The 12441-nt window shown below is 36.1% G+C and overlaps 1 protein-coding gene across 3 annotated transcripts in view; it reads left to right on the top strand.

Moving 5' to 3' along the window:
• The window catches only part of LOC583396 (cytospin-A), a 41387-nt gene extending 31437 nt beyond the window's left edge, over positions 1 to 9950 (top strand). For all 3 annotated transcript variants that reach the window (XM_783305.5, XM_011667678.2, XM_011667679.2), the window contains 3 exons: positions 540 to 656; positions 3822 to 3881; positions 5014 to 9950. In XM_783305.5, the coding sequence (XP_788398.4) occupies positions 540 to 656; positions 3822 to 3881; positions 5014 to 5103 (267 nt within the window). In that variant the 3' untranslated portion in view covers positions 5104 to 9950. The remainder of the gene's footprint in view (positions 1 to 539; positions 657 to 3821; positions 3882 to 5013) is intronic.
• Positions 9951 to 12441: the final 2491 nt, after the last annotated feature.

Below are 12441 nucleotides of genomic sequence, written 5' to 3'. Positions count from 1 at the left end.
AGTTGATTAAATTGTTTGGATGATATCAAGACGACTTGCCCCTGGAACTACCACTCATGATTTTTACCCTGGCTTTAGCATGGCTGCCATTACAACGCTCTAGCATTTCAAGGAATTAATTCTTGCCAGGTCCCCATTTACCTCACCTGGGTCGAGTGGGGTGAATGTAGATCAATGTCTTGCCAAAGGACATTAGTGCTGCGGCGGGATTCGAACCGCGGATCTTGTGATCCACTCGACCCTAACACCTCTACATACTCTATTTGATATATGATGATGATGATGATGATAATAATAATGAGAGTAGTATATGAGATTTGTGAGTTGCCAATTCCACTTGAAATAAAATGCTCAATGCACACTTGTGGACAAAAAGAAAGAGATCACATGATAAAAAAAAACATCTGCATTATAAACAAGGAACAGAAGTAAGATAGAACAATGAAATAAAACAGATATATGAACTAATACTCCTCAAGAAGCTTGATTGAAGTATCCCAAATTTTTTCTCTCCCCCCCCCCCCCCCCTCCCCCCATAGGGTGTTGAAGTGACGAACTTCAGTAGCAGTTGGAACGATGGTCTTGCTTTCTGTGCTATCATACACAGCTACATGCCTGAGATGATACCCTGGAATGAACTCAATAATCAAGACAAGGTAAATAATCATAATAATAATGTGTCTTGTTTACCCAGGGTAGCCTCATCAGTATTCATACGGTTCTCTCTGAGGGCCCTGCAATCATATTATTACTCCGGCTTTAACTGAGCTACCATTAAAAGGTGCTCAAGCATTCAAGGAATTTCTTCCTACCTGTACCCATTTGACACCTGGGTGGAGAGTAGCAAGTGCAGGTAAATATCTTGCCAAAGGATATTATTAGTGCCGTGTCGGGATTCGAACCCTCGACCTTCGCATCTCCAGTTAAGCGCCTTAAACCACTCGACCACGACACTCCCGTTTCAGTAAAGACTATTTATACCCATATTCGAATTGTCATTTGAGCTTGCGGTCAATCCAAAACTTTGAAGGGGAACTGAACCGGTAATAGACTTAGTTTCTGTTGATTAGCGCTCTTTAGTAATGCTATTGTGAAAGGGAGATTTCCTTCCAAGAATATTTTTTCTTATTTTCAAATGAAGATCTTTGGAGCTTTACAGATCAACATCACTCAGTCTCTGCTCCTGCATATATTTCCCTTTCAATGAGAGATTGGTTGTGTTTCTGCATAAGTTAAAAAGTTTTCATTTCATTTTTTGTTGTTAAATGAAACAAGTGGTCATCTGTTACAAGCAGTTTTCCTACTCAAATAGTACTTAAAAGTAGTAAGAATAGTAAAAATGCAAATTTCAATTTTAATCATGATGACTGGTTATCATTGTTTTCCATTGTAGTTCATACTTAGAGATGCCAGTTTTCAGGCAAAAGCCTGAATTTAGGCCTTGACGATTTATTTCCTGGCCATAGTTTCAGGTCCTCTGGTCGATTCTATCTGGCATCCCTGCACACTGCTAAAAATGCAATACACATCATTATTGTTTCCAATCTACAATTTTTGCACTTGCCAAGATTCGTTTCAGTGTGATCTCTAGGGTCCTCAGTACAGAGTCAAGTAGATAACCTTATTAGCAGCTACAATTGCCCTCTCCAGACCATAATCAGGATAAGCTTATTTCAGCCTGATTTCATGCTCACCGGTTAGAGGCCATTTAAAGGATGTCTGCAAATCCACAGATTTCACACATTTTTAGTCACATAATCCGTAAGGCACTGGCACCCAAGCATGCTATGGATACAGAGTACTGAACACTCTATTATCTCAGCCCAGACATCTTGAAACTGTTTTTCTCTGTAAATGATCTCCCCCCCCCCCCCCCCCCCAACTTCCGATCCCCTTATTGAAAATTTATCTGTAGACAGATCTTGGGTAGTAGGGAGATAGCACCAGTACTAATTAAAGCCTCGGTCATAAATGCCATTACGAACTGCTACGAACGCCGTACGAACGATTTTCAGACAATGCAAATTCCGGAAGACAATGGAAAAACAGAGATTTGTACGAAATTTCGTTCGTACGAACCTTTGTGACCGTAGCATTAAGCACAATTTGAAACCTATGAGGTCCTTGGGTAAATATGAATACAATCTACATGCCGAATTCCCCCGTACAAACCTTTGTGACCGTAGCATTAAGCACAATTTGAAACCTATGAGGTCCTTGGGTAAATATGAATACAATCTACATGCCGAATTCCCCCCCCCCCCCCAAATGCATCCAGGGTGTAAATGTTTGTGTTTGGTGCATGGTTTAATACATTATTTGGGTGGGGGCACATTGAGGGTGCGAATACAAAGTATGAAAACTTATTCACCCAGGAACAAAAATATACTACAATTTGCAATGGGCTACAGAGTGTGGGACTGTCCAGACAGTACAACCCCCCCCCCCCCTCCCCCCCTCCCCCCTCCCCGCCCCCATGCAAGAAGGATTCCCCATCCCTCGTTTCAAAATCTAGATACGCCTCTTATTACATGTAGCAATTTCTAGTAGACTGAATGCAAAGTCACCTCAGATGAGAATGTTCTCTATGATTCAGTCTAATGACCTTGTTGTAATCCCTAAGGGCTGCACCTCCTCTCTCTATCCCCTCATCTTCCTGTTCCTCCTTGAGATATCAATCTCTTTCCTTGATAACTTCCATCTCTGTTACCTCCCAGCTGCATTCCTTTTCGGATAATGTATTGTAGGGGTGCGTTCAAACAATTTTTAAAAGCTAGAGTCACAAACATGAATCACAAATCAAAATGCTGTTAAAAAACGCTTTCAACCGTTTCAACTGTGTTATAAACTCAACGTCTTTGAAAATTGTGTTTCTTGGGTGAAAAAGTGTTGATTGAACGCACCCTAATGTAGATCTATGCAATGGCATGGAAGCTAGAGCTCAGAGATATTAAGGAATGTTCATGTTTATTTCTGTTACAAATGTCCTTCATAGATACTTTTTGTCGTTGAAATGTATTGCAGATTTCTTGCAGATATGTTCTCCACTAGCTTTCAACTATCCATCATTTGATTTTATCATTCTCTAAATGCTTTCCAATGCTCCTGTTCTTGTCTGAAAAATTTAGATAAGAATCTTAAAGCCCCATCGCACTACTTATAGCAACTAGCACCCTCTATATAGCGAACAATGACTAATCAGTGACCATTGGTCCCCCATGATCTTTTTTTTCTTATGTTAAGTGAGAGCTAATTTGATGAGATAACCACCTATCACTGACCTTGCAGAGAGGTCTAATCCCTTCTGGCCAAACTAGTTCAGACGGGCTTTAAGGAAGGAGAAGCTCAAAATTTGGGAATGTGCATGCCTATTTCTGTCCCAGCAGTCCTTCAGAATTGAGCGTTGATGAGATATCTTTATCCCAGGGTTCCTGCAATGTGCATTTTAATCACATTAGGGGGGTGTTTCACAAAGATCTTAATTTGAACTTATCTCTAAGTTGGACTTAACAATTATGGAAAGCCGTTTGCATCATTGAAAATATTTTGTAAAAGTTATTTTAAAAGGCATCAAGTGTTGATTCAAATCATTCATATTTTCTATTATCAAGAAGATTTCATGTTCTTGATGTGGAATTTATATTTGCTTTTTAATATATTTTATTTTAAGGCTACAAATGGCTCTCCATAATGTTTAAGTCGAACTTGGAGTTAAGTTTGACTTGGGATCTTTGTGAAACACCTCCCTGATTGGAATATCAGAGTTATATTTCCCTTCTTTCATGCAAATAATAGTTTTATCATCATTTTTCTCCTTCCAGAAAAGGAACTTTACTGTGGCCTTCGTAGCAGGAGAGTCGATAGAGATATCATCCATTTTGGTAAGATGTAGTGCTTGTCAAGGCTATTGGGGTTGGGGATGATGTGTTTGCCTTTGCCTCTTGATGTAGATACACAGCCAAAAGTCCATGAGTAGGCCTGTCTTCATCAGCTCGAGTTTGCCAAATAACCCGCTATTTTCAGACTTGGGATATCATCCCGAAGCTCGAAATTGCGTCTTAACCAGACTGATTCGCTCATCACAAAGTAGCACGGACGTGCGCAAATTAACCTGCTATTTCCCAAATAGCGGGGTATTTTGGAAACAAGATTTCTTAGGATATTTTCTCGACCAAATATCCCGCTAATTGTAATTGCGGGCTGATGAGGGCGCAAATTAACTGGTTAATTTGTGATTCGGGATAGTTAAAATAGTGGGTGATTCGGCAAACTCAAGCTGATGAGGACAGGCCTAGTGATACTGAAGGGCAAACTGATCTGACCCTGACAGAATACTTCTTTGATGAAAACAAACCATGAAAGAAATGGAGGAGTAAAAGTTTAAATGTAAACAAAATAGAAATATATGAATCTTTTAAGTGAGAAACTAGGCATGTTCTGTACTATGGGACATATACTCCATTCCTTTGTAGAGTCGAACCTGTCTATTAAGGCCACGCATTGAAAAACAGAAACAGTGGCACTGTAGGCAGGTGGCCTTTCTATAGAGGTTCCACAACACATGTCTCTCTCTTAAGGGAGATAAAATGCATGGCCAATACAGACAGGTGGCCTGTATAGAGAGGTGGCCACTGAGACAGGTTTGACTGTATAAGAAATACAAATTAAGGTGTCTCATAAATAAATTGTATTTCTTGAGGTGGCGCTCAAGATAAAGAGACATAAAGATTATGAAAAAGGAGTATTTTCTATTATTTCATACTCATTTAGAGAGAGTACTTATGGATTTTATCTAGCATGCATAGATTCATTTAAGAGGTATATAAATGTTCATGCATTTAGGGATAATAACAGTTACTTTATAATCTCATGACCTGTCCAAATAAATTTGGAAATTTAAAAAGTATTGACAAAGATATCTAGCCAATAGACAGATTATCAGGTACAAAAAAAGTGTAGATGAAATTTGAATTGTAAGTTTATGTAATGATGTGTTTCTTCTTTCTCTGGCAGGACATTGATGACATGGTGAGATTGGAAAGACCAGACTGGAAATCTGTCATGACCTACGTCACAGCGCTATACAAGCATTTTGAGACATAGTCTCGCTGTAGGTGAAAGGATCACCAGTCTGTCATGACAGTGCCATGTTACAGCATTATTCAAGCACCTTGTGATGTAGTCTTGCTGTGGAAGAAAGGATCACCAGTCTATGACAGTGTCACAGCATTGTACAATCACTTTGGGACGTATTCTTGCTGTGGAAGAAAGGATCACCAGTCTATGACAGTGTCACAGCATTGTACAATCACTTTGGGACGTATTCTTGCTGTGGAAGAAAGGATCGCCAGTCTGTCAGGACAGTGTCACAGAATTCTACAACAACTTCGAGACAAAGTCCTGCTGAATCACAAAGGATCACCAGTCGATTAAGTTCATGATGTCAACACAGCATTATAGAAAGTGTCACTTTTTCAATATTCTACATTGTTTTTTTGACCAAATATTTGCAAGTCAATAATATTCCATTCCATTTTTTAAACAATGCTATGGAGAAAATTTGTGAATTTAGTTTGATATGTCATCACATTTATTTACAACTCAAACTTTCAGATCTGCTGGTATTAATTTGAATCGGGTATAAGAAAGCAGCTTAACAAATTTGCAATGAACACAATGTTCTTTTTGTTCAGTAGAAGTTATAACAACTTTCTAAATGATTTCCCTAAATGATTTCACGATATAACTCAGATGGGTATCATTTAGAATAGGGTGAATGATGAGGATAAAAACTTGTCCTGATGGGCTTGTTAACACCAGAAGAAATCTCTGATTGAATCTCAATATTATATGGCACAACATTTTGAAAATAAGGCGATTCCATTAATTATGTCCTGCATAACGCAAGTCTTTTATCCATTTTTTTCATTCAAAAGAAGTAGTGTTTTTATATCAGTGCTGGGTAAGCGAGCAAACAAGCTGTAGCTAATGTTTCCTTTACAGGAACAGAAAATGGTATTTTTATGGGGATGACGATAATTGCCAAATTGGCAATATTACAGCTGAATAGCAGAAAATGCATAATTGTGCAGCCCTTGTTAGTGTATTTCTTTTTACTTGCACAACATATAACTATAAGGCTGAAGTCTATTGCAATGGTTGCTGTATGTGTAGTTTAGAAGACCGAAAGGTTACGTCGTATTCATAGACTTTTAGATGGATTTTGAGTCTGCATAGCATACCTATTTAGCCCATCACCAATGAAAAAATTGAAAGTAGTAGTATTCAATTTTCATGTTTGTTTATTTATTTGCTGCACAGGGATTTCCAGCAAAAGGCTTTTTGTGAAAAAATATTGTTTATTTAATTGTCACCTTTAAAGTGTGCATTAAGTTTGCTGGCATATTTTTATTTTTATTTTTCCTATTATATGGTATGTATTTTATTCATTATAATCATAGTTATGAATGTTAGGATTTGTACTTATTTTGTGTTTGTTTGAGTTTATTCAGTATTTATTTATATTTCAAGTATTACTCCGGTGTGTTGTGATGCCAAATATTATTTGAATTTTTTAAAAGCCTCTTCTTTTTAGCAGCATTCCAAGGTCCCGTACCACAAAACTTAGCAGTTGATCGCATAATTGATTTTTGTGATTGATGGCACATTGTGATCAATGCAATCAATCGCAAAAAGCAATTGTACAATCAATTGCTATTAAGTTTTATGTTACGGGGCCAAGCAGCATTGAATATAAAAGCTTCTTTATTCAACATGCAAAGTTATCTTCATACTCCTGTCAATTGAGACGCATTATAAGTTTGAGGTAGGAAACATCTCCTTTTAAACATTATTTTAAATGTCTTACCAAATGCCAGATATCTTCCAGATATTTTCCAGGGTTCTTTTTATCATTCCACTTTTAAGATATTTGCATTCCCTTTCTGTTAAGATATTAGTTGATGTGATTCCATTTTGTGACAAATACATTGTGGCAAGCAACACATTCCTTCTCATGTCAAAATCCATACCTGTACTTTTTTATTATGATTAAATGCAATTAATTTGATTCCACTGTTACCAATGTCTGTGCAACACGACTATTTGGTCCTAAAAATAACAAAATTCTGATGTGTAGTGTATGGCATTTTTCTCTTGGGGTTCGTTATGTCAGTCTCTAGATAAGAACCTCGACTCCAACATAAACATTTGTTGGATCAGAGGTTTATACAATAATTATGCATGTAGAGACTGCTTAGGGTAGAAGAAAAAAAAGCAGTCTTTACGGTAAGAGGTCTTTTTATACAGGTTTCTTTGTCAGGTTCCCTAATGCAGACTTCTGCGAGAAACACTGTTCAAGGGAAAAAGAAATAATGTGGTCTTTATAGACAGGTGGTATTGATACGTAGGTTGTCGATCTATACAGGTTATTGCTAAAGCTGGTTTGATTGTAGTATACATTATTTAAATTATTGGCAGTGACAATTTTGATGAAACATTTCAATGTTTAAGGTAGTATTTGAGGCTGCGCACTTCATCTGTTATCACAAACTATTGAACACAGCTTTATTCAACAGTTAAGCAACAATTTTATTTCAGCTTCCAAATCTTTATCATTGAAACATTGCTGGCAACGATATAAATCTTGTTTTGTGGTAAAAAGCAATATTTCTTCTAAAGCATTGCATTGCACTTGCATACTGAATCAACTGTCTGCCTATGTATAATGTGTGTTCCAAACTTTCTGTGGTTCGAAAGCTTGTAGATTGAAGAAGATGGTTGCTTTTTATCTGTGTGTGACATAGATTCTTAATGAATTGAAAAATTCCTATGCAAATATTGCAAGTGTATTCCATTCACCGACAACAGAGGGCAGACTTTGTCCAATTTTTGGTGACGTTTTCTGACATTAGCATCACAGTTATGGCCTTGTATTAAAATGTGTTCTGTTTCCATTTTATGATGTGCAAGCGATGGATGTTGCATCTCCATCTCTCTCTCTCTCTCTCTCACTCTCTCTCTCTCTCTCACTCACTGTCTCTCTCTCTGTCTCACTTTCTCTCTCTCTCTCTCTCTCTCTCTCCTTTCTCTATTGATGTAAAAACTGGGCGCTAACAAATTAGTTGTATGCTTCAGATTTTTGTGTTCCAGTTGTCTGAAGTCACTGCCGGCTCTTGATAAGTTTATGCACTAGCTGATCTTTAGCATATCTTCCTCTCGGTTGAATTGGCTGAGATATGAAAACAAATTTGTGTAATTTAAAGCACTTTTAGTCATTTTGACAGTGATATAAACAGAGATATAGAAGAGGAAAAAAATAGATATGAAGCTTTAAAGCTGTGGTCTGCTTGTTCTCTTTGAAAATTGAACCTCTGTACATTGTCATCTGTTTCAATATGTAAATTCATGTTACCTGTAATACTTATTAAGTTTCCATTTATTATAATTGATTATTTGACAAAGTTCTATGGCTGAAATTGACTTAAATTCTTTTCTTTTTTTAGCCCTTCCAACGGATTCCTTTAGTGTATGATATCACACATTAACGTACAAAGCAAATTCATATTATTCCAATGTTCCTATGTCTTTCCAACTAATTTATTATAATTCCTATTTAAATAGTTACTACTGACTCGGATGTATACATCTGAATGCTAAGTGTGGTATATATCTTTTAATTATGTACACATCTGAACATAATGCAATCACTGCATAACTATTATGATACCAATTGTTAAATTTATTAATAGATATTATTGCACTTTAAAAAGCACATCACATTATCACTAATATATCTCCATGACTAAAGTGATTTTTATTAATGTATGATAGTTTGACAAAAATATTTTGAGTATATTGTGTATTCATATTTATATGTTGTGATAAATGATCGTTAACCTGAAAGCATATGATGAGTTGATTTATCATATATCTATACAACAATTGGCCTGCTGAATGGCGAAGAACATATGAAAACAAATAAGCAAATATGGCATGTTTATTTTCTACGAGCTCATAATGACTTTAGAGATATACTCAAAGAAGACGATAAAGTTTTAAAAGGTGATTGATGATTATTCTGTAAACGTGCTAGATAACAGAACTTGATAAAGTTTTAAACAATGGTACATTTATTTCCAAGTATCATGATCTGTAATTCATTCCAAACTTCCATTTTTGTGTTATGACCATATCTATATCTGTTACTTTGTTTGATATTACTTCCAATGTCTTATATTTTGGGGCATTCTTTTAGGTGCTTTTCTCTATGACTGTTTTGTCATGTGGGTTATCCATTTTCTTTTTAGCTGCAGGACTCAGACTGGTTCTCCAAAATAAACTGAAACCAAATTGTGACATGGGTGTTTCTTCAACTATGATATCGTAGCACATGTATCTGCAGAAATAAAATGTTACTTGCTCTCTTCCCAAATGCATTTCAAATATGGCCTGTTGAGAGACAGAAGGGTGTTATTCCTTTGTTAGAGTCCTTTTGGCTCCTAGCAGGTGATACAGTGAAAAATAACATATTTGCCTGATTAGGTATGCAAGGTATATCAGTGTGTGTACATTTTCTTTTAATCAGTGGTATTTGGAACCAGTGTATATATATATTCATGTCATATTTTATTCACAAAGCGGTGAATAGTTTTCACCAAACGGTTCAATGAAGACTTCACCTCTCTTACTTTGTTTTAGCTGTACAATTTACTGGCATTTTTCTTCTTTTTCTGAAAGCACAACTTTACAAGTCAGGGTTAAAGGTGTTTTGCTACATTGTATATCTGTATTTAAAGTTGACCAGGGATTAACTTTGCCTGGAGAAACTGTTCTTGAAGATTAAACGATATGTGGATATATTATAGTGGTGTGTGTTGCTCAGTGTATGCAAAAACTATATGGAGTGATGATTCCATTTCAAAATAAATAGATTTGAATATCATATCCAACTATTGTTTGTGTTGCTTTGTCATTATTGGTAATACAGTGGAAACTGGTTATAACAAGGTCCTTGGGATCATGAAAATTACCTTGCTATATGAGGAATCTTGTTATATCAAGGTAAAAAACATATCTATATATGTAAAGAGTTATGACCAGCAAAATCACCCTGTTACGACAGATAACTTGTTATGTCAGTGCTCTTTATAATAAGGTTTCACTGTATAACTCGTTTTGGTTGCATTGAATACTTTTGTGTGATTATTAGAATCTATAAATCTCAATGAGGTATGCAGATATGAAGAGACCAGTTATGTACAAGTAATGAGGAACAGTAACAAAGACAGTGAGGCCGTAGGGAAGAGATGGGCCAATAGGGATGGAAAAGGCAAAAGATGTGTGAAAGATGGGAGAGAGAGAGAGAGAGAGAGAAGGATGGGGTGAGGTGGGGAGAGAGAGAGAGAGGGGGGGGGGGTGGGGGTAGGAGATAACTTCAGTGCTCCAGACAGAAAGTGGGGAGGGAAGAGAAAAATAATTGAGTGTTTGAGAGGGGGGATTTAACTTTTCTCTTGCTATCAATTTTACCATCTCTCAGTGATTTTCCTTTTGCAACAAATTTATGTTTTATTAATTTCATGTGGTTTAGTTGTAATAAACCAAATGTCTCTTTCTCCCCCCTCTCTCTCTTCCTCCATCTGCCTCCCCCTCCCATCTCTCTCTCTCTCTTCTATCACCCTCTCCCCAATATTTTCACATTTCATACATTCGCTACTCTCATCACTCTTCTCGCAACAAAGTACAGTTGCAGATAACAACATGAATGTTAGGAACTTTGATAACATTTAATATAAATTTCTTCCATGGGAGACAATGGATTCCTTCTCTTAACAATTATTCAACCCACTTCAATGGAAAAGACTAATTACTGTTCCCATAACATACATGTACGTTTCAATGAGAGTCAAACAGAAAGCAAATAGCTTTACGAAATTTGAATGATGCTGAAGGTTACCCAAGTATATTCTACTCTTTATGATGTAAAATTTTATCTGATTTTTCACTTCGTTCACCTGCCAGTTCAGCTAATGATCATTTGGGCTAATATCCACTTGGTCTAAATTTAAGCCTAATGCCTGATACGTATAATAGTCACTCGATTACAGCTGACATGACAATTTGACAAGTTTTCTTTGGCTTCATATCATTGCGTTTTACATTCAAATATGATCGATACCACTAATTTCAGCAGCATCAGAGCAAACCATGTTGGATTATCAAACATCAACAACATCAGTTGCAACTTTATTCTGGAATTTTCATTTGATAATACTTGCTCCACAATATTTCGTGTTCATGTACAAAACAGATCATTGTTACGGCATACAGTTATTTCACGTTTACATCAGAAAGATATAAGAAAAACAATCAAGTTAATCAACAAAAAGAGCAACAGAAATAAATATGCAAATTTGACTGTTGAAAATATATTCTAGATAGGTACTCTACAGTGGCTACTACACATATCTTACGATTAAGTAATTCATTTGTACATTTGAAGTCACATTGTATTACATCTTTGCGGCAACAAAATAATTAGCCCCTTTTTTGACATAAGGCAAGACATTTTCAACAATGCACTAAAAGAACATAAGAAGCATGGAAATTGAGATTTTGTGGTGTCAATGGCTCTCTACATTGGCAGAGAATATAATCCAGTAACAAAAAAAACAAAAACAAAATTGGGGGACATGTTTTAGTGCCCCCCATATACAAGACATACATGTAGGTACTGGCATCTACCAGTACACTGAAATTATGAATTTTATTAGAAATCGGTCCAAATATTGAAGGCAGGATGGAAACAAGAAATGAATGAGTGAAACATTTGCAAAAGAATGATATTTGTAGATTATGACAAGTTTAATGCTAAGCTTTCTCCCATTAGCAAGAACATGTCAGGGTGATAGTGAGCACTAAAAAAAAAATAGGTTTTTTGTTTTCCCCTCAACCACGCCCCCCTTGAGTAAAAAAAAATAATACGATTCGCGGGGAAAAAATGGCATATAACAACATTTCCCCCTTTCGAGTAAGAAAATTGAGACAAAATTGGGAAAAAATAGGGAAGAATAGAGATAATAAGAGGGAAATCGGGAAAATCAGGATAAAATAGGGAAGGAAAAAAAAAAAATTTAAATGATTTTTTTTTTTTTTTTTTTTTTTTAAATCGGGAAGAAAAAAAAATCAGGAAACCGATTTAAATCGGGTTTTTATCAAGCCTGACATGTGTAAATATATATTTTTTTAAAATTTGTTTTAGTTGGAATGCACCACAATTCACAATTTCCATAATCGATTGGAATGTCAATTTCTGATAAATGCATGTAGCAGGTATTATCACAATTTAGTTCCTGCAATTAAGAACTGTCACTTTTGTGCCATCAAAGGCATCAATGTATCATCATGCCCACAATACAGTACATGTAGGTTGGAGTTTATCCT

Source organism: Strongylocentrotus purpuratus, unplaced genomic scaffold (assembly GCF_000002235.5).
Source record: "Strongylocentrotus purpuratus isolate Spur 01 unplaced genomic scaffold, Spur_5.0 spur5_scaffold_2, whole genome shotgun sequence".
Classification (NCBI taxonomy): Eukaryota; Metazoa; Echinodermata; class Echinoidea; order Camarodonta; family Strongylocentrotidae; genus Strongylocentrotus; species Strongylocentrotus purpuratus.
This window is presented reverse-complemented; position numbering and strand designations above follow the sequence as displayed.